Below are 20,467 nucleotides of genomic sequence, written 5' to 3' on the forward strand. Positions count from 1 at the left end.
GGGACATCCGTGCCACGCGTCGCAGGAGTAGTGGGTACACTTGGTCGGTCAAACTATTATTTGGGTCCTGTTATTGGAGGTGGCGTCACTCACAAAAGTGGGTCCCGAGTCTATCTTGGATCGACGTGTTTAAACAAAAGAGTAAGATTTTCACATTTGCCCCTCTCAATGTAAATTTGGCGCATAAGCTATTAATGATGTTGAAACTGCAGACATATTAATGCCCTTCGAAAGTTCCTATCGGTATTTCTATAAATCACTAAATTTTATGTTTGAATTTAAGTTTTTAATAAACCATATTAATGCGAATTTTTAGGCATTTCAATATTTAAATATTAGTAGTTTTGGTTAATTTGAATTTATTGGTTGAATATTAACATATAAAGGATAAACATGTAAAAGCTCTAATGTGTCTTCTCCATATGAACAGTCTCATTCTCTTGGTCGTTTGGCAATCGGCGAGAAGCGGGCGGCGGAGGCCAGCGCGACGATGGCGGTAGGGGATGGCGACGCCAAGCCGCTGGACCTGTTCCTGTCCATCGGCTTGGACAGGCGGACGGCGGAGGGTGCCCTCGTTAACCAGAGGGTCACCTCCAACCTCACCGCCGTCATCAAGGAGGTAAACGTCTCTCCATCCCCATCTGCTTCTCGGACGACGCACCCTCCATCGTCAATTCTTCTCTCGGGCAGCTTGCGAGACTAAAATTTGATCTCTTCTTTTCAGGAAAGTATTCATGTGAGTCGAAAATTGAAAAAGAAATAAAGAATAGTCACATGCTAAGAATTGAAAGAGTCGAGTTTAATCCATAACTTAACAACTTAAGCTTGTGTATTGTATTACTGTCCATTGTGGTGGGCCTAAAATCTTAACATGGTATTGGCTGTTGCAAATGAGAGCCAAATATTGAAGCTTGGCACATGACTTAATAGTTTAAGCTTTCAGATTTACTGATGTCTAATTTTTGTATGTGTTAGCTCTAGCCAGTTTAACGTAGACTTCTTTAATTCAAATCTGAGTACTTCAGCCCTTTCTCACAGGCAGGTGTTAATGGATGCAGCAAGACGATAGGAAAACTTCTTTACATGGTATGAATCTTTTAACACTTTTGGTGACTCATGATCTGCTAAAAACCTTGATGTGTAATTCTGGATCCTCTCGTGTGCGAGATAGGTTGCGACCAAGTTCCCTGCAAATGCACTCATTCACCGGCCCACTTTAGTCCAGTACATTGTCTCATCGAAGGTAGCTTTTTAGCTGTGTCGCATAATAAAAAGTTTTGTGATCTTAATTAATGATTTTTTTTTTCTCGTTACTTATTTTGTTTAACAGGACTTCACAGGAAATCGTGATCAGATTTCACTTGTTTATGCAGATAAAGAATCCTGCCCAACTTGATGTAGCTTTGTTATTTGTTGGGGCAATTGGCCCTGAAAGCTTCAGTTTGGATGAATTTGAACAAGCTTGTGGTGTAGGTATGGTTCTTGTGATTCTTCCCATACTAATGATTATTATGAATGTAACCGAAGGGCATGGACTTTTGTTGGCTCGAGAGATTATTAGATTATTCACAAAATCTAAAAATAAATGAGATGATGTGGAAAGAGTTTTTTCTGCTGCTAGTTTGTCATCTCTTTCCACTCTGAAATTTGAAATTGCATCTTGCTTGCTAAATCAAGTGCATGGACTAGCTTACATGAAAAATAGGATGGTCAACAAATTTGGCACTATATAGGGTTAATTTAGAGGCCTAAAGTTAACATCAGATAATGGGTTCTTCATTATTATGACACGATTTTTGGTTCCTTTGGGCTTTACATGCTTTTTATTGTGGCTTAAAAGTTGAGCTTTCTACTTGTCGTTGTACTTCTGGAGGTCATATTAGTTCTACATCTTATCTTTAGTTTGCTTCCACTATCATAACATTTCAAGAATACCTTTTCATTTCTTAATTCCTGTTGGAGGCATTACTCATAGATTGTTAAAAATTATTTGTCATTTCAAGATTCTATCAACAATTTGCTTAGGTTTTTCTTCCAATGACTTTTTTTTTCAATATAAAATATCATTTTTGCTAGACTTTGTCAACCTGAATGTAGGGAAAGACTATAATTTACATTCACATATTCTAGTGATTAAAAATGCCATCAATACAAACTGATTTGTTTACAAAATACTGAAAGCTCTTAACCCATCATCTCATAAAGCTTGATTTCATTGCCATGTCATTTTCAACTTTGAAAATCCGTATATCTCTTATTGTTGATGATGACATACTAGAAAAGTGGAAGCTTACAACTAGTTTGCCTTACTGGTATACCGACTAGTTGTCGGTACGATACATACCGAGCTATACCAAGCATACTGACACATGATACATGAGGTGTACTAATGTATCGCCCATACCAGTCCCTTGTCATACCAATATGTACCGCCCATATCGAGCGGTACGACGAACCTTGGCTTACATTTACTTATTAGGAGAAACAATTTTGCATACTCAATAGCTTTCTCTTGCTCCTTCATTAACGTTTAAGCTGATTGAGATATATTTTTGTCTGTTAACTGTAAATTGTTGGTATTATCTCCAGACACCAATCTTGCATGATGTAGTGTGTGGCTTTTAACTTCTTTTAGTACATATATATGAACACAATTTTCAACTGTTGTTGTAATTTGCTGTTTGTGAAGTATTGCAGGAGTTGATGTTTCTGTTGAAGAAATTCATTCAACAGTTGCTGCAGTTCTGGAAGAAAATATGGATGCTATATTGGAACATCGCTATCATATTAATGGTTAGTTTCTTCTTATAAATTATTGCATATTTTACTAATTGTTATTTTATGATTCTTGTTTTGTGTGTTCGAAAATAATGCCAAAGGTCATTATAACCATGGCATTCATGCTAATGCTATTGTTGTGCCAGCAAGTTCTGATTCCATGCATCTATGCTTTATGCTCTATCATGTTTAATCATTAATGATTATATATCTGTTGTGTATGATGATCTGGCAAGTTCTATTGGTACATAAATGCAAGGAGATGAATGGAGACATAAAGACGTATTAATAATTTTATAAAATAACTTTAGAATACTTGTATATCAACGTAAGAAAAATGCAAAATTTTACAAGGTGGACTTAGTGAAGGCTGCAAATTAGAAGGGGACATATCTCTCACTCAATATTTGAAATGTATAATTTAATGAATTTAATCAGCGCATGGATTGTAGAACTATATCCAGTAGGGGCATCTGTGTGACATGATTTGCGGAGAGTGACAGTCTAGAAAACAGTCACAATTAGACAACATACTATGCAGGCCCTGGCTGCCACGTGCTGGAACACATGGCATGGAAGTTCTTTAGCTGAGGGCTGCGCCTGCCTCTTTAGTGATAATCTATTGTCTTTCCAGCAATTTAATTAACCTTCATGAACAAACGATTAATTGTTATTTTACTTGAAATTCCATTTTTGCATTTGCTAGGCAAAATCTGTTTCAATTATTTTATTGCTTTCAATTATTTAGAGTGCTAATATGTGTGGTTAAAGTCTTACCTCCTCTTGAGAGGGTTTAATTATGTCTATAAAGGTTTCTGTCACCTGCACAGATTTTACCGTAAACATGTGTTGTCATTTTTTCAACATTTCCCTCTGTTAGGTCTTCAGTAATCGTACTCTTTTTGTGAGGAAATTTAGTGGTCCTACTTTTTGTTATATTTTAACCATAACAATAAATGTAGTGAATAGTTAATGGATATGCTTCAAATTTGCTGAGCTGTTTGGGACCAATGAATTCGCAATCATAGTTACTTGGTACTTGGTAGTATCAATAGTTAAGGACATAATAGTCACAAAATGAAGCTTAAGAGAAAAGGTGCAGATTCATTCTTCTAATGAAGCCTTGAATAGGATTACGTATAAACTAAGTCTTATTAGATTTTAAGATTGAGTCTATGGGCCTTGGAATTAGTTTGTCATATCTTTTAAGATTTTGCAATAATATTCTTTTCGATAAATATGTGATTACTGTTGAATATAATTTGTGCAGAATCTGTTAACATTAGTCTTCTTGGTAGTACATGCTGTCAGCATATGTTAAGCCATTAATGGTTTAGTTAGGCACGATGTGTTTGATTTTTATGTAGAAAATCATTGGTTCCTACATTCTGTAAATTACAGAGGTTTTGTCTAATTTTCTGTGTTTTATATTTGCCAATGTTCAGAGTCATAGAATAGAATGTTTAACATAGAGAGGACTGTTTGGAAACAAGGTAAACCAAAACTAGTACAAGTGTATTAAGAAAAGAAGGTTGTTAGCTGCAGATGCCATGTTTTCTCTCCCTGTTCTGTTAATTCACCATTCTATTCTTCCTAGGTCACTTTAATTGCAGGCCTAATACCCTGGCTATGGCTCCAAAATGCATGCTACACCATACTTTTCTTAAAATTTGTTATAAAGTGTTACTGAGATGAATGCACAACATATGTTCTGGTCACTTGCATCCAGTAGGATGCTTGGGTCCATCTGCGCTGGGTTGTTCGCCTGCATGATTGCATTGAATTTGACTCTTGGGCCTCCTTACATTAGACCAGAGCCTCGGCCACAAGCCTAGCTCACCTAGGCCTCTATGCTCCTTGGGCCAGCCCACGTGGGTCTCCCCATGTCAGGCATTTTCTTATTAATTTGATTACTCAAATATGCTTGACTTTTTCCACCCTGATGTTATGGTCACTTTGTTTAATTCAGTTGGCAATCTATGTGGGCAAGTCAGAAAACAACAACCGTGGGCTAATGCCAAAATTGTTAAGGTATTATAGTTAATAACTTAATATAATGCAGAAAATTATCATTAAAGATTCTGTTAAAAAATTAGGAAATTTTCTGGGTCTTCTTATTTACTTCCTTCATCAGGAGGTGATTGATGAGAAGCTTCATCGGATACTTGGGGAAAAAACAGCAGAAGATGATAAAAAGCCTTTGAAAAAGCAGCAACAAAAAATTGTTAAAATTGAGGTGAGGATGTTACTAGCATTCGGTAGGATGCAGTTGTGGTCTTTGGTAGATTGTCATAGCAGTATGCTTGTATTTTTAGGAACAAACAGATGGAGCAATCACACCTGTCCTAACATTGGAAGAGGAAGTTAATCCTTTCTTGATATTTCCAGAACCAGCAGAGAACTATAAGGTATCGATCACTAATTACTTCTTTTACGTATTTCATCATTGTTACTTTGATAACTTGTGAGCATTAGATTTTCTTTGTTGCACCGGATATCCTGGACTGTCTTCTAACTGTTGTCATCAGCTTGGCTTCTTTGATGTCTGATAGATTTTGTTCAGTAAACATGTTGGACAAAGCTGCAAAATTAATCTATACTCTGTGTTGGTGACTTATACGGTGTTATATTTTTTCTTTCATCTCTCTCTATATATGGTAGGAGATTTGATGAGCAGGTCTACTTATACAGCTCTTATATTTTTAGAAGTGCCCTTGTTAGAATTAAGTACTCTGTTGGGGATAACATTGCTATGCTTGATTCCGTTTCACTGGGGTATTGGATTTTTATGCTTTGCAGACCCTTTGTTCTTATGCTGTTGGTTGACTATTTCCTCACGTTTCTTCTTCTCTTTTTTTTTTCTCTATGTTTTTTCCTCTGTCGAGAAATTCTGATATTGGCCATTATTACATATTAGTTGTACCATCCTACCTGCCTTCATTTTTTTCCATCTGAAATGTTATCTTCAATTGTGTCCTCTATGTGACCCTGCATATATCAAATTGTATGAGAAGCATTTTAGTCTTGCAATATCTCATATTTTTATTTGTTGCAAATAGATGATAAAGCTTGTGCAAGCAACTACCTATAGCATCATTTCATTAAAATAAAACACAACAGGAATGCAAAAACACATTATCAACAAGGAATACATTGATTAGTTTAACAAGCATAGGGAACATATACTGTTCAAAGAAAAACTTTATATGAAAATTTCATCAAAAACAGAAGTTTCATTTTGCAAACAGATGGTAAGGCTCCTACAATTTCATCAAAAACAAGAATCTATTTAATTTACTATTCCAGTGGTTGATCAATATGGTGGACTCAACAATTTCTCCTGGTCTAATCCAAAACCAAGCTTACCATCCAGTAGGTTCACCTTGTTGGGTTTTTCCAGCAATAAGTTGGCCGATATTGAACTGTTCCAGAAGTAAGCCCTACCATAGGGTACCAATACCCATTTTATTTTATACCAATAGTCCAATACCAACTTTCTCTCCTTATTTGAGAAGAGTAGTCATCATTAAATTTGTTTTTTAACATATTCTGCCAACTGTCAGTTACAGCATATTTGATTAAATGTAATGGCTTCAATCTTCATCTTTGCAATACATAACTGGCTAAGCTACCCAGTGAACCTTGACTCTTGGAGGGGATCTCTATTAATAGGTTCACGCTAAAAGTTGTCACCTGGCTAACCTCTTGATATATGCCTGATGTACTTTATAGGATATTTGCTCTTCAGAGAGAAGCTATTGCAAATTCTGATATGGCTAATATCTGTTTGACCACCCTGTTATTAGCCTAATAATATCCTCTCTCAAGTAAATAATCTAATATTTTCTTTCCTTATCTGAATTCAGTAAGATATGATAGAAACCACTGAAGCTTGGGTATTGTACAGCATGATTGTTAATGTGACAGTACCTTGAACCGTTACCTCCTGGTTTCCCTCTACAGCAGGATACTTGTGGTCCAAATTTCAAGAAACTCAAACCTAAAACTGAGACTAATTCTAAATAAATAAGCTGAAACTAAAATTAGAACCTCAAACTGGCCTAAAATTTGATCCAAATTAGAGACAAACGGACCCATGAAAAATATTTTTAATCAAAAGTTTCTTAAGCAGTTAAAGTAAATCCAACCTAACACAAAGCCTCACCTAATTAACTCAAAAGTATATAAGAACATATGGAAAAATAAGACAGGTCCTTTTAACTCTCCAGTCCTAACCTAAGCAGAGGAAAGAAGACTCAATCTAGTTATTGTGACATTTCCATTTGCTTCTACTGTGCTGCACACAAGCCTGTTGGAGTTTAATCGTGTAGCTTCATTCAACTAATTGCAGGATGACCTTGTACTCATATTGATTAGTGAATGCACTTGGATTGAGAAACCAGTCATCAAGGATGTTCTATCCACTGTTGACCCTTACAATTTTACCTTGACCTTTGCAATGTTGGAATCTTGTAGGAGTTTTGTTTCTAGCTATTCGTACTTGATCTTCAACTTAATGGGGAACTATTATTGTATTTTAATGGGGAAGTACTGTTGAATTGTGATTTTTGGCACCCCATTCTCTATTCTATTTCTTACTACATGTGTTGTTGAAACAGTATGTTGTTTTCATGTTTCGTGGAATTGGGCTTTAGTTTGTGTCTTGAAAATTGAAAGTTCCTTAATTCTATCTTCTAATTCCTGTAATTTGTTTTCAGGGTCCAAAATTATGACCTAGATACATATCTATATCAGGTGTATATGGTTTGCAGTGTTAAAAGGATTTATTTTGAGATTTCAACCTTTTTGTAATTAGTATATGCTTTTTATTATTTGGTGGACAACCTCAGTTGTGTTTCATATCTGGAAATATGTTGAGGTCTCTGGCTGATGGGACATCCTTTATGTCAGGTTCATACAGAGATTTTCTTTAGTAATGGAGATATCTGGAGGGCTCACAATACAAAGGAGAAACTAGAGAGACATCTTAAGGTTACTGGTGGGAGGGTTTTCACTCGCTTCCCTCCTGAACCTAATGGATATTTACACATTGGTCATGCTAAGGTAGAGTTATTGTGCTTGTAAGAGCATGTTTTTGGTGTCATAGTCTCATGGAGATAATCTTATATATATGTAGTTATATCTTCAGGCACTGTTTATCAATTTTGGTTTGGCAGAAGAGAGGGGTGGATCATGTTACTTAAGGTGAGGAGTAGGATATTCTTTCCATTTTGAGAGTGTTCAGTATGAGTTTGCTTTCCACTAGTAGATGTTGTCTCTATATATGCTATTAGCTTCTATTTGACAAACTTTTGCTTGCCTAAGATGACTTATATCTGCATAATGAAAATTTGTTGTGTTGCTAACTAATTTGCTATACCGCGCACCATGGACAAATACTTGAATATCATCTTTGGTGCTGTTCTTTACTCACTGTCATGTTGATTTATTCTGTCATGTTATTCACATCAATGCCAGTTATCACACTTCACATATCCACCTTACCACATACTTAATGCCCTTATGAAAGAAAAACTTATGAGCAATACAATATTGGTTGAATAAACTCTTCGTTGTTTAAAATATTGGATACATGCTATTTATTTGTCTTCCTTTTATGTCAAAAATTGAACAGTTTGTTAAGGAAACTCCGAATATTTTCAGTAATCTTAGGAGTCAGCTTTACAGGATAATTCACGACAAGAAATTTTTTGATACTACTCTATGATGTTGATACAAAAATATAGAGTTTGTTTCACCAAATATCAGACCTCTGAATCATGATGATTGCTACTTATCTTTCTGCCTTCTAGATTTGATGATACCAACCCTGATGTCGAAAAAAGAGAATACATTGATCATATCCAAGAAAACATCCAATGGATGGGTTGGCAGCCTTTCAAGGTTTAGAATGTTTGGTTTCTTTGCTTTTTTGATTGTGATGAGCATTATTTGACAAGTAGTTTTCTTTGTCAGGTTACCTTTACCAGTGACTATTTCCAAGAACTCTATGATCTAGCAGTCAAGCTGATACACAAAGGTCTAGCTTATGTTGATCATCAGGTTTGTTTAATCATTATTTGCGTATATATATAGAACATGTTATTAGTATTTCTGTGAAGTGTGTTAATAATGTGAGAATAATATCCATGTTCTCATTAAAAAATATGAGAAATGAGAAGCAGAATTCTTGAGCAAACTTCTTAGATGGTATTTCTTGTCCTTTCTTATTGTCCCTAGAGCCCTGAAGAAGTCAAGGAGTATAGAGAAAAGAAAATGAACAGCCCATGGAGGGATAGACCTATAGCAGAATCATTGAAGTTGTTTGAAGACATGAGGCAGGGCTTCATTGATGAGGGCAAGGCAACATTAAGGCTAAAGCAAGATATGCAGAGTCATAACAAAAATATGTATGATTTGATAGCATATCGTATTAAGGTGGGTTACTACCTGTAAAATTCTTATGGATAATTGCTAGTAATATTTACATACCTAACTTGTTTGTTGATCACACTTTACAGTTTACTGCTCATCCTCGAGTTGGTGAGAAGTGGTGTATATATCCTTGTTATGACTATTCTCACTGCATTGTGGATTCTCTCGAAAACATTACGCATTCAGTGAGTTATACTTTTATAATGTGTATCTGAATTTTCTTAAAAAATCTGTCTGTAACTCTTCTGTAACAAGTCTTGTTGGTATTGCAATTTCTAGTTGTATTTTATTATCCAACTTGATTATAAAACACAATGTTCAATGGCAATTCATTAGTTACAAATTCCATCTCCTTTATGTGGACGAAGTTTTTGAACTGGACTTTCCACAAGCAGCAATTCTACACAGAGAAAAGAGAAGCTAAAGTTTCTGAGATGAAATTCAATAATAAAAAAATGACTTTCTGATAGAATGGAGATTTAGAGATAGGAAGCAGTGAAAAAAAGACAGGCTTGCAGCCTTCTTTTTCCTCACTTATCGAAAGCAATAAATAGTGTGCATTTGATCATCAGCAGTATTAGGACCCTTTCCTGATCTCAATAGGACCCAGAATAAGCATATGACTTTGAAGGAAACAATTAAAATTCTCCTCTCTCATAACCTTGGCCAAGACTTCAAACTTGCACAGGAATCTTTAACCTATCTTCCATAGAGGAGTCACCAGATATAAATTCATGCATAGGTGGAATATTCATCCTACAATGTCCTACTTTTAGCTTGTTTAGTTATTTTACAAACCACTAAAATATATGGTTAATGATCAACAGAAATTTAGTAAAAAAATAGCAAGTATTTCTGTGTTGGCTGGCACTGGTCGATAAAGGTTGGCACATTCCATTCTAGAAAGTTGGTGCTGAACCGACACATGCCAAGGAAAAATTTTGGCTTGTCATGGTGTGCCTACTGGTACCATGTTGTGCCAGAAGGGTATGGGCAAATATCACCATTTCAAGCTGACTTGAAAAACAGAATCCTTTTTTACATTGTTAAGTCAACTAGCAGCTTCAAACACTTCCAATTTGTATTTCAAGGCCCCTAGGAGTTAGACCCTTCTTCCAAATGAATCTCCTTAAATGTATGTGGTGCCTGTAGAGGCAGTATTTCCAGCTGCACCTTTGATGGCCTGCTTCATATTTAGAGTTTACCAAAGCCAAATATATGATTACTTTTGTATGTGATTAGTTTAGCAGAAAATTGCAGATATGACGTTGAGAGCAAAACAAAAGCCAGCTTGTCTTGAACAATCTCAATATTCAATTAATTATTCTTATTGTTTGCACCTCTATGAACATTTTTAAAAAAATTGAAAGAAATTTTCATTACATTCAAATGGTGATGTTCACATGCCGACTCGAACTTGAGACCTATCACTTGTGCAATAATATACTAATCAACCCGGATGTCTCAACAAAGACGCCTCTATGAACATTTTGCTCTAGATTGTTAAGCTTTACATTGTTGAAGTAATATTTTGTGCTTCTTTTCAGCTTCCACTAGTTCTGCACTAGTGCCTGTTCCCATTTCTTGTTTGGCAATTTAGACCAGCTTTTCTTATGGAAACTCAACAATGATGAGAGGTGGGTAATTATGGATAGAAATTAGAAAATGGATTTAAAGCTGAAGGATGGAACAAATGTGTTATTACATTTAAGGTTTTTAATTTTGTATTATACCGGTGTACCGAGCTTTGCTTGGTATGGTATGGTACAGCGTACCAAGCAGTACACCAGGGTGTATCAAGTGGTACACCTAAAAAAGGTAATAGAACCCTTCGAGTTCGACATCCTTATTAGAAATGAGCGACGACGAAGGCGGTTTACAAAGGTGGCGTCGGACCGAGTTCCAACGTCCAACGGTGTTGCTACGAGTGGGGTTGCGATAGGACCAGAAGCGACGGAGTCAAGGTCAAAGGGAGGTAGCCTCTTCTTCCGCGAGGGCATTTTCAAGTGGTCGTTGTTCTTGACAACGAGGTTGGCAAGGGAGGTCAGGACCAGAAGCGGAGGACTCAAAGTTGGAGGGAGGCAGCTTCTTTTGCGAGGGCTTCTTCAAGCGGCTGCAGTTCTTGAGGACGAGGTCGGCAATGGAGGTCGGGACCAAAAGCGGAGGAGTCAAGGTCGAAGGGAGGCAACTTCTTCTGCGAGGGCTTTATTTCTCCTGTTATCACTCGATATCAATTGGTATAGGTTGGTAACATCGAAATTTTGACCGTTACCACCCGATATAGCCCCGTATCGTTTGATACAAGGCCAAAAGATTGATGTCGTCCAGTAGCAGGCGGTTAGCGTACCGATCTACTAGCAGACAGATACGTATCACCTGTACCGGGCGATATGAAACGGTATTAAAATCCCTGATTACATCATCCAATTATAATGCAATCCATATTTGGAGTGTTCATTTCATTTGAAGTTTTATTTCTGTTTTCTTTTCAATATCTCTTTTATTCAAATATATGATTCCTTTTAGTATCTCTCTTATACAAATACATGACATTAAATTTGTGCAGCAGAAACTTTTAACTGCATGTTATGGATGTTGAATTTTGCTTAATTGTTCAGGTCATACTATTTTTTATTATTTTTTGGACAATATGCCTTGTGTATAATCTCAGATAAAAGTATACTTTCTGTGTCTGTATTTGTGGGTCTTACTTTATAGTTAATTATCCTTATTTGAAGTAGTTATCATGATTCTCAAGTTTTTTTTTTAATTCTAATTACTGGCTTTAGGTTAGCAAGGAATTTTTTGTAAGAAACCTTAGAAAGTGTGGTTTGTGGATGACCTAATAGACAATGGTGCCATTTAGCTTAGTGGCCAGGCCATTGTTTAATGTGCCTGTATTTGAAAATGTATTAACAGTGAAGTTTCTGTTTGTGATGCCAGTTCTATTCTTTATTTGGGTTATAGTGACTGAAAAAATTATTTATGCATGTACTAATATGTTGTTAAAAATTTTCTTATTCTTTTGTAGCTATGTTCTCTTGAGTTTGAGATCCGCCGTCCTTCGTACTACTGGTTATTACTAGCTCTTGAACTTTACCAGCCATATGTCTGGGAATATTCACGTCTAAATGTTTCAAATACGATGATGTCTAAGCGTAAGGTCTGTTATTTTGCTGTCCATCATGTATGACATACTCCATGATGGCATGATCTATTTCCAAAAATTCATGTTCATGTTTTCTTTTGTTGCAGTTGAACCGTCTAGTGATGGAGAAGTGGGTAGATGGCTGGGATGATCCTCGTTTAATGACACTAGCTGGATTACGTCGCCGAGGAGTGTCTTCTACAGCAATTAATTCTTTCATACGAGGACTTGGAATTACAAGAAGGTGTCATGTTGTTTATTTACTATCTTATAAGGAGTTGCCATTGATATCTTTGTTTATCTGCAATCTTAATTAAAATATTTGGAAACTATGATGACATCCGGTGGCCTTGGAAACTATGAAAATATTTTCATTTATACAGACTATATTTTGTTCTTGTTCATGCAAACTAATACACATGGGAGTATTGTTGGCAAGGATTGCTGTTGCGGGTATCGGATCTGTTTCGGTGATCTGTTGGACCGGTACATACTGGTCAGTACCAGTGTACCATATGGTACACTGGTATGTACCAGTATTTCACAGTGGAAGAAAAAGAGGGAGAAGAAGTGGTGGTGGAGGAACAAAAGAGGAAGGAGAAAGGGAGAAGGAAGAAGCGATGTAGGAGGAGAAGGAAGAAGAGGTGGGAACGTACTTGGGAAGAAGAAGGAATACGGGGCAATAGCGTTGGCAGCAGCATGAGTAAGTATTCGTGAAGCAGAGGAGGTGGCAGTGGCATCACAAAGCAGTGGCATCGGGAAGCAACAGTGGTGGCAGCGACACTGTGAAACAGTGACAGCGATGATGGCAGCATCATTGTATGCAAGAAGAGGGCTCGCATTCGTGAGTCCTAATTTGTTTTTTTTTTTAACACCGAGTTGGATGGGCCCACCGCTTTTTCCAATTCTTTTTATTTTAACCAGGCCACCTGAAACAGGGGTGGTCCACTTATCAGCCCATGCCCTGACCGGTACGTGCTGCCCATTCCGTACCATTTTGGATGGTACAGTAGTCCTTGATTGTTGGAATATGGTGCTATACAATGACATAATTGGCTTTATCTTTTTACCTCATTCATAGAAAACTCATACATTGTTATATTTGATAGAGAGATTTCTTTGATAATTAGGAAAAGATGCTCTTTTCTGTGTTGACCTAGAATACAACTTTCTTTCTCGAGTGACTCTATCAAGCTTTCAGCTAATTTATGTTTTCTGTTCGATGATTAGTTACATTTCTTATTTTTCTTCAAGTATTTACATATACATCAGTACCATAGACCAGTCCACTGAATAACAATTATGATTGTCTGTACACTATGATATACGAACGTGTGATGCTGGGAATATAATATAAAATATTCATGTGTCAGTATTACTTTGATATGTTCAGAATGCTATGTTCCAATGTGAAATTAAATTGGCAGATACTTGTCAATATGATTGAGTGTCTATCATTGTTTTTCTTACTTCAGAACCATGTAAGGCATGGGCCCAGCTGGTCCCTTGTGGTTCAAAAGAGAGCACTAGGTCATGGTTTGCTGCACAAATTACACTAGTGAGCAACAGGATGTACTTATAGATGTGAAGCAAACTTGGTGTAGGTTAATTGTTGTTTCTTAAACAATTGGTGTAAGTGAAAATCAGGTCAAATTACAGATGTGTATTTTGCTACTCACCCTTGAAAATTTTAAAATATTGTCTAGTGACTGCAGAAGGTCTGTTTTTTAAACAGGATTAGATTGCTTGTTAACCTAGATGATCTTTTTTACTTCATTGACATTGGATCCTTTTTTTTCTTGTTAGGAAATCTTTGGTTGAGTCATTGTGGTAAATATTTTTTTCTTTTGCCTTCTTTGATTGTCTACAGTGATGAGGGCATTATTGTAGCATGTTTAATAACAGTGGATTTTGCATATGTGGTTACTAATAAAATTTGACATACAGTGTTAATAGTATGATACTTGTTGATCACCTTGAATATCACATTAGAGAAGAACTCAACAAAACTGCACCTCGAACTATGGTTGTTTTGCGTCCTCTCAAGGTATCAGTCATATCATTAGAAATATCCTTTATTACTTAATGGATGCTTATTTCTAGGTTTATGGACTCTGTTACCTCAGGTGGTTATCACAAATCTTGATTCTGGATTGATAATGAATCTTGATGTGAAGATGTGGCCTGATGCTTCGTCAGATGATGTTTCTTCTAATTACAAGGTTCACAACTTAAGATCATTTAAATACCCTGATTTGAGTCATTGTGTATGTGCAACTGGAGATCATTTCCATGTGGCCATGCAAAAATTTTAGATGATAGTAATGTACCTTTGATATATCATTTTTTCATGTTTAAGAGCTATCTCAGTCAGAAAATTTCTATGTTGTTGATACATTGAAATAAGATTTACCTTCCTTCCAATGTTTTTCCCTAGATATGCTTGAGACAGGTCATGAAACTTGTTAAGGACTTCATATCGACTTGTTGGACAACCTAGAATTTCAAGATTGTGTGCTCTATTTATCATTTTAGTGATGTTTGTGCTTCTCATTTGAATTGGTAGTACTTTCTGAAACACAAACACAAAACACAATTTGGTAATGTAGTCTAAGGGAATGGTGATATCACTATGTTACCAGATGATTTCTCTTTTCAACTGATTGTGAGTGAATTATGTGGCAGAATCTACAGCTTACTACCCAAATGTTTAGGTTGCTAGCATGTTAGCTAATGGATTATATTAGATTTTGGCTTTTAGGCTTCTATTACCAATGCAGTCATTTATGCCTCAATGACATCTTGTTCTATGTGCTATGGATAAAATTTGGCATGCCTGCAAAACTGTAGCAGTGCCTTGTTGCTTGTCAAACCTTTAACCATATGTCCATAACATTTTCTTTTCTTGCCAAATTTTGTTTACTTTACACACTAAAATGATGCAATTTATCTTATTTTAGACACATATAAGCACCATCAACTCTACATATGTAATTAGCAAACCAATAAAAGCCCTTTCAAGTTGTGATATATTTCATGAAGAGCACAATGATTCATATAAAGGTCTAAAAACTAGGTCAGGTGCCGATATCAGTTGGCAAATGGACTAGGAGGGTTGACACATCAATACTTGGTATTGGTTGGTAAGGCCTGGATCGGATATGAAGAGAAAGAAAAGAGGGGAGGAAGAGGAAGAGGAGTAGATGGAGGTTGAGGAGGCAGAGGAAGAGGTGTACCAGAGACAAAGAATGAGATGGCGTCAACGATGCAATGGGGTGGAGGAGACAGCAGCAGCAATACTGCAGGGAGAAGAAGAGGTGTAGGAGGGAAGAGACATGACATGAGAGAAAGAGAGGGATAACACATGAGAGGAAAGAATGTTAGGAGAAAAGAAAAAGGAAAAGACAACTGTTAGAAAGCTGTCAAAACTTAAAAAATGGGGGTACTGGGTGATAGGTTTTCTCTTAGGCACACCTTGTGCCAACCTTAAAAACTGGATGGTATGCCTAATATAGTAATCATACTGGGATAAGCCCAGTATGAACCAGGGAAAACACCAATGATTTGTGTACCTATTCATGGTTGGACTGATAGATATTGACTTATATCCACCTTTACATTCGGATTTTATACCATGATTCATAAATCTAGTTGTTAGTTGTTGTGAATCATTACGTATGGGTAAGGTTCTGAATATCGTACCGTACCGATGTACTGATCAGCTATTAGTACGGTATGTACCGAGCATACCGACACATGATATACTAAGGTGTATCGATATACCGTCCGTACTAGTCCTTTCAGACCAGTATATACCGCCCGTACCAAGCAGTACAGTATGGTATTGCAAACCATGCGTATAGGTATGCAATTTAAGAAACACAAAAACCTAGTTAGAGTTCTTTGAAGCAATTATCAATAATTATACTTTTTAGGGTTTCACCTATGTCTTTGAAGCAACCAAAAAGTTTTCAAAATAAGCTTTCTCACCTTGGCTTCTTGAGGTTGGTATGGCTGCTGGAGCTGGTACCATTTTGGTACACTGAAGCAGCATTAGTTCATTATTAATTGTTAAAAATAAATCAGAAAACTGAATCAGAGATGAATTTTGTGGAGCTCTTGCAATAGGCGCAGAACCCCCAAGTTCACTTCCACAACCTTATTGAGGCTGTGTTTGGAAATACACATTTATATTTTTAATGTGTATTTGGAGAATGGGACTTGAGAGAATGTGCAATTGTAGAATGCTTTAAGTGTTTGATAAACCATAGTTGAAAATTATATTTTAAATGTGCATCAACATAAATATTGTTTTGCAAAATTGTATTTCAAAAGTTCATTGAATATCATGTGACAAATTTACCCTTATAATATTTTTAATATTTATTTAAGAGTGAATACATATTTTTTTATTTAAATTAATAAGTAAAATAAATAAATAAATAAATGTAATCTTATAAAAAAATTTCATATGACCAAAATGTATGATAAATAAAAATATAATCAGATAAATGAATATAAAATAATCTTTAAAAATAAATAAATAAGATTTCACTTTATAGAAGACATAAATTATGTTGGTTTCTCACTAAATCATTTTGGCAATCTTATGATTTTAGATAATATCATAGGGTATTTTAAAAATTTTATTAGCATTCCACAAATACTGAAATGTTAATGCTACCCTGAGGTGGCATCAGCATCTGAGCATCTGCAATGCAGTATCCAGATCAAATGCGATTTGAAAAAAAAATTATCAAGGACCAATTCACATTTGAAGTGTGCATTGGGTCCACATGCAAACTAAAAGATGATATTTGACAAATTTCCAGTGGGGTTAACAACATTGAATATCACAATGGGTAATTTTCTTAAGTTATCAGCATGTCACGTGTTATGACTGATGCATACATCTTCAAATTCTGCTTGCTGCAAGTTCTCTGAGGTTTTTTTTTCGACCAAAAGCACGATCCAAAGTGTCTCAGTGCTTTATCAACAAGTGAATTTCTAATTCTCTCTTAAATTGGACATGGTTCTGAAGGTCATAACACTAGTACGCACAACACTAATCACCAATGTCCTTAATGGGCTATTTTTGGAGCAACTGGCTATCGTATCTTGCCCCTACTATGCTAAAAGATGCACTTTGATATCATTCATGCTAGAATGGTGAGCACATGTGAGTATGTAATATTGATTCATCATCCTACCCGTGTTTGGATGTTACTTAAACTGAATATGTCGTGTCTAACATCCATAAAGCAATCTCACTTGGTCAATTTTGCTAAAATTTCTTTGTATCTTAGATTAAATAATAATAGATGCATTAGTTCTTGGCACTGAATAATTGGTCTGGTAAACTCTTGCATTCCATATCTAATATCATGCAATAATCATATTTTTGTTTGTTGCCACATGACAGCATGAGGCCAATCTGTGCTGCTAACGTTTTGTACTAACCAATAAAATAAACAATTTGAATTTTACATCACTTGGGAATTTCCTTTTCTTGCACAGCTCTAGTTATATCAGTGGCCGTAACAGATACTGTGTTCTTTTAGTCGCATGACTTCGATCTAATGTAATATGGACTAGTTGTTCATATTACAAGTTGGATTAGTTGTTCTAGTGGGCTTTTCAGTCCCGATTGGATACTAGGAGAACAAGGATAAAAGTTTGAGGGCTGAAATTTCCACTTCACCCAGGAGCACACCAGAGACATGACTTGCCACTTCGCCTAGGAGCACACCAAAGGGTACATGTACTTCTCAGTAGGTTGTGCTCCTACTGACCCAAAAAGACAAGAGACATGACTTGCCTTTTAGTTGCATGGTTCTTTCTCAGCATTTTAGTTTCTTAATGTAATTTATGGTAACCATGAAAAAGTTCATGTAGACTTCATCATCTCACATATCATAGATATGTTTCCACTGCATTGATGTTTTTTCTGGCGCAAACTAATTAGTATGGCTAGTTTCATTAACAACTTGCCATTCTCATTACAGGTTCCATTTACAAGTGTTGTTTATATTGAACAGTCAGATTTTCGCCTTAATGATTCAAAAGACTACTACGGGCTTGCGCCTGGTAAAGCTGTTCTCCTCAGGCAAGTGATATTTTGAAACTGGCAAAATGCAAATATTTCTATTTTTGCACTTGAAGCAACAACATTACAAACTGATGTTTACTCTTTTCCTTTCAGATATGCATTCCCTATAAAGTGCACAGAAGTTATCCATGGAGATAGTGACACTATTTTTGAGATCCATGCTGAGTATGATCCCTCAAAGAAAATAAAGCCAAAGGTTTAGTTCTGCTCTTTGATGGTTGTTAGTCAAGCACTGACTAACTGCAACCCGAGTGATGATCTGTAAATTAACTGAAATTTATAACAAATCCAGGGTGTTCTCCATTGGGTTGCTCAACCTTCTCCTGGTGTTGATCCTCTGAAGGTGGAGGTGAGGTTATTTGAAAAATTATTCCTTTCAGAGGTTGGTATTCTGCTTCACTTGTCCCTTTTTTGTGCTTCCAAGATGCGATTTTTGTGCAATAAGTTGGCATTTTCTGAGTTACCCTCGCACTTCAGGACCCGGCCGAGTTGGAGGACTGGTTATCTGATCTGAATCCGCACTCGAAGGAGGTTATTCCAGAAGCATATGCAGTTCCATCTCTTGCTAATGCTGTGTTAGGAGACGGGTTTCAGTTTGAGAGGCTTGGTAATATCTTTTTTCTTACTTTTGTGTGCCAATGTGTACTTCTTGCATCATAGTCTGGCTTCAACTTATTGCCTTTCTTTTTCTTTCCTAAAGACTGGTGTTCTAAAATCAAGTATCAACTCAACTGGTAAAAAATCGGTCATGTCATCCTATTTTTATTATTATAAATCATGTCTTTAAGAACATAGTTATTACATGTTATTTACCTTTCATCAACAGGATAGTTTTGCAATTCGTCATAGGAGCTTGCTGCATCCAAGTTTTGTCCTTTATTTAATTTTGTTGTTTTTCTCCTCTTGCCTCATCTGATTAGCAGGTTTGTACTTTTCGGGTCTTCATGTCTAATCTGTTTCTAAAAAGAGAAATTTTCAGCAGAGATCATCATTCACAATGAAACTGCTGGCAGAAAGGATGGTAAAAGATTTGGCTCGTGATGTCTGTGTCATAATCGACTGCTCTACTCTTTAACTCTTGATGTTTATGATTTTAATCTATTGGCCTTATCTATATATATAAACATAAACATCTAATAGTCTACATTTTATATAAATCTCCTATGAAGACTGTCATCTCTTGATTTCCCTCTTTCTTCTTCACCTGATTCATCCGTTATTGTTTCAGGCTACTTTGCTGTGGATCCAGATTCTACCCCGAGCAAGCTGGTCTTCAACAGAACCACTACACTTCGGGATTCATATTCCAAAGGTGCACGCAAGTAAATCACACCTCCATAGATATATATACCCACTGTTTATGGATTTACAAACAGTCTATCTATAAACAGACCGTAAACTATTTGTCAATAAATAAGTTTTGTCATGTTGACATTTGAGTCGTTCATTATGGTTTGGCTCAAACTTGATGCATTAACCTTGATACAACAAATTGCTCGCATGACACTAAATTTTCAGCTTCCATTTTTGAGGATTTCTATCTGTAAAATTTAAAATCTAAAATTTAGTTCTACTGTAAGTGTCTGATGATTTTATTATCAATAGTCAAGTTAATATCTATTACCATTTGAGAAACAGAGAACTCAGAATTTTTCTTTTCTTTCTTTCCATCTTTTCTTTTCTTTTTAAAAAAATATATGTACTAAGTATAAATTGTTTGACCAATTTGGATTGGACCAAATATAATAATTTATTTTTTGACTGTATGATTATTTTATTTTGGTTGGTGTCATTAAGATCCAAAAGCAAAACTATTTATTCTTTTTTGAGACATCTGATAATTGCATTCTTACAATGTAAGAGTACATTGCTTCTTATGCTGTCATTAATGACAATTCCACAGTCATACCAGTGCTCCTCAATCCGACCAATCCTTCTTCACTGAAATCGCTCCAAAGTGCGACGCCCGCTGCTGCATTGATGAGACATTGGCTCGT

General features: G+C 36.0%; 1 protein-coding gene across 7 annotated transcripts; it reads left to right on the plus strand.

Annotated features, from left to right (window-relative positions):
* Positions 1–426: 426 nt before the first annotated feature.
* Positions 427–19,909, plus strand: LOC135598362 (glutamine--tRNA ligase-like). Of its 7 annotated transcripts, none has more exons than XM_065092021.1 (23): positions 427–619; positions 1,039–1,086; positions 1,172–1,243; positions 1,374–1,473; positions 2,698–2,793; positions 4,748–4,809; positions 4,913–5,014; positions 5,094–5,186; positions 7,690–7,842; positions 7,916–7,983; positions 8,592–8,682; positions 8,755–8,841; positions 9,019–9,216; positions 9,300–9,398; positions 12,245–12,376; positions 12,469–12,605; positions 14,309–14,408; positions 14,488–14,583; positions 18,367–18,467; positions 18,564–18,666; positions 18,763–18,852; positions 18,948–19,077; positions 19,699–19,909. In XM_065092021.1, the coding sequence occupies exons 1-23, from the start codon at positions 491–493 to the stop codon at positions 19,794–19,796; spliced, it is 2,385 nt and encodes a 794-aa protein (XP_064948093.1). In that variant the 5' UTR covers positions 427–490; the 3' UTR covers positions 19,797–19,909. The 7 variants fall into 7 exon arrangements, with proteins under 7 accessions (XP_064948093.1, XP_064948094.1, XP_064948095.1 ...); XM_065092022.1 differs by having other exon boundaries at positions 7,928–7,983; XM_065092023.1 differs by lacking the exon at positions 427–619 and having other exon boundaries at positions 1,331–1,473.
* Positions 19,910–20,467: the final 558 nt, after the last annotated feature.

Source organism: Musa acuminata, chromosome BXJ2-1 (assembly GCF_036884655.1).
Source record: "Musa acuminata AAA Group cultivar baxijiao chromosome BXJ2-1, Cavendish_Baxijiao_AAA, whole genome shotgun sequence".
In the NCBI taxonomy this organism is placed as follows: domain Eukaryota; kingdom Viridiplantae; phylum Streptophyta; class Magnoliopsida; order Zingiberales; family Musaceae; genus Musa; species Musa acuminata.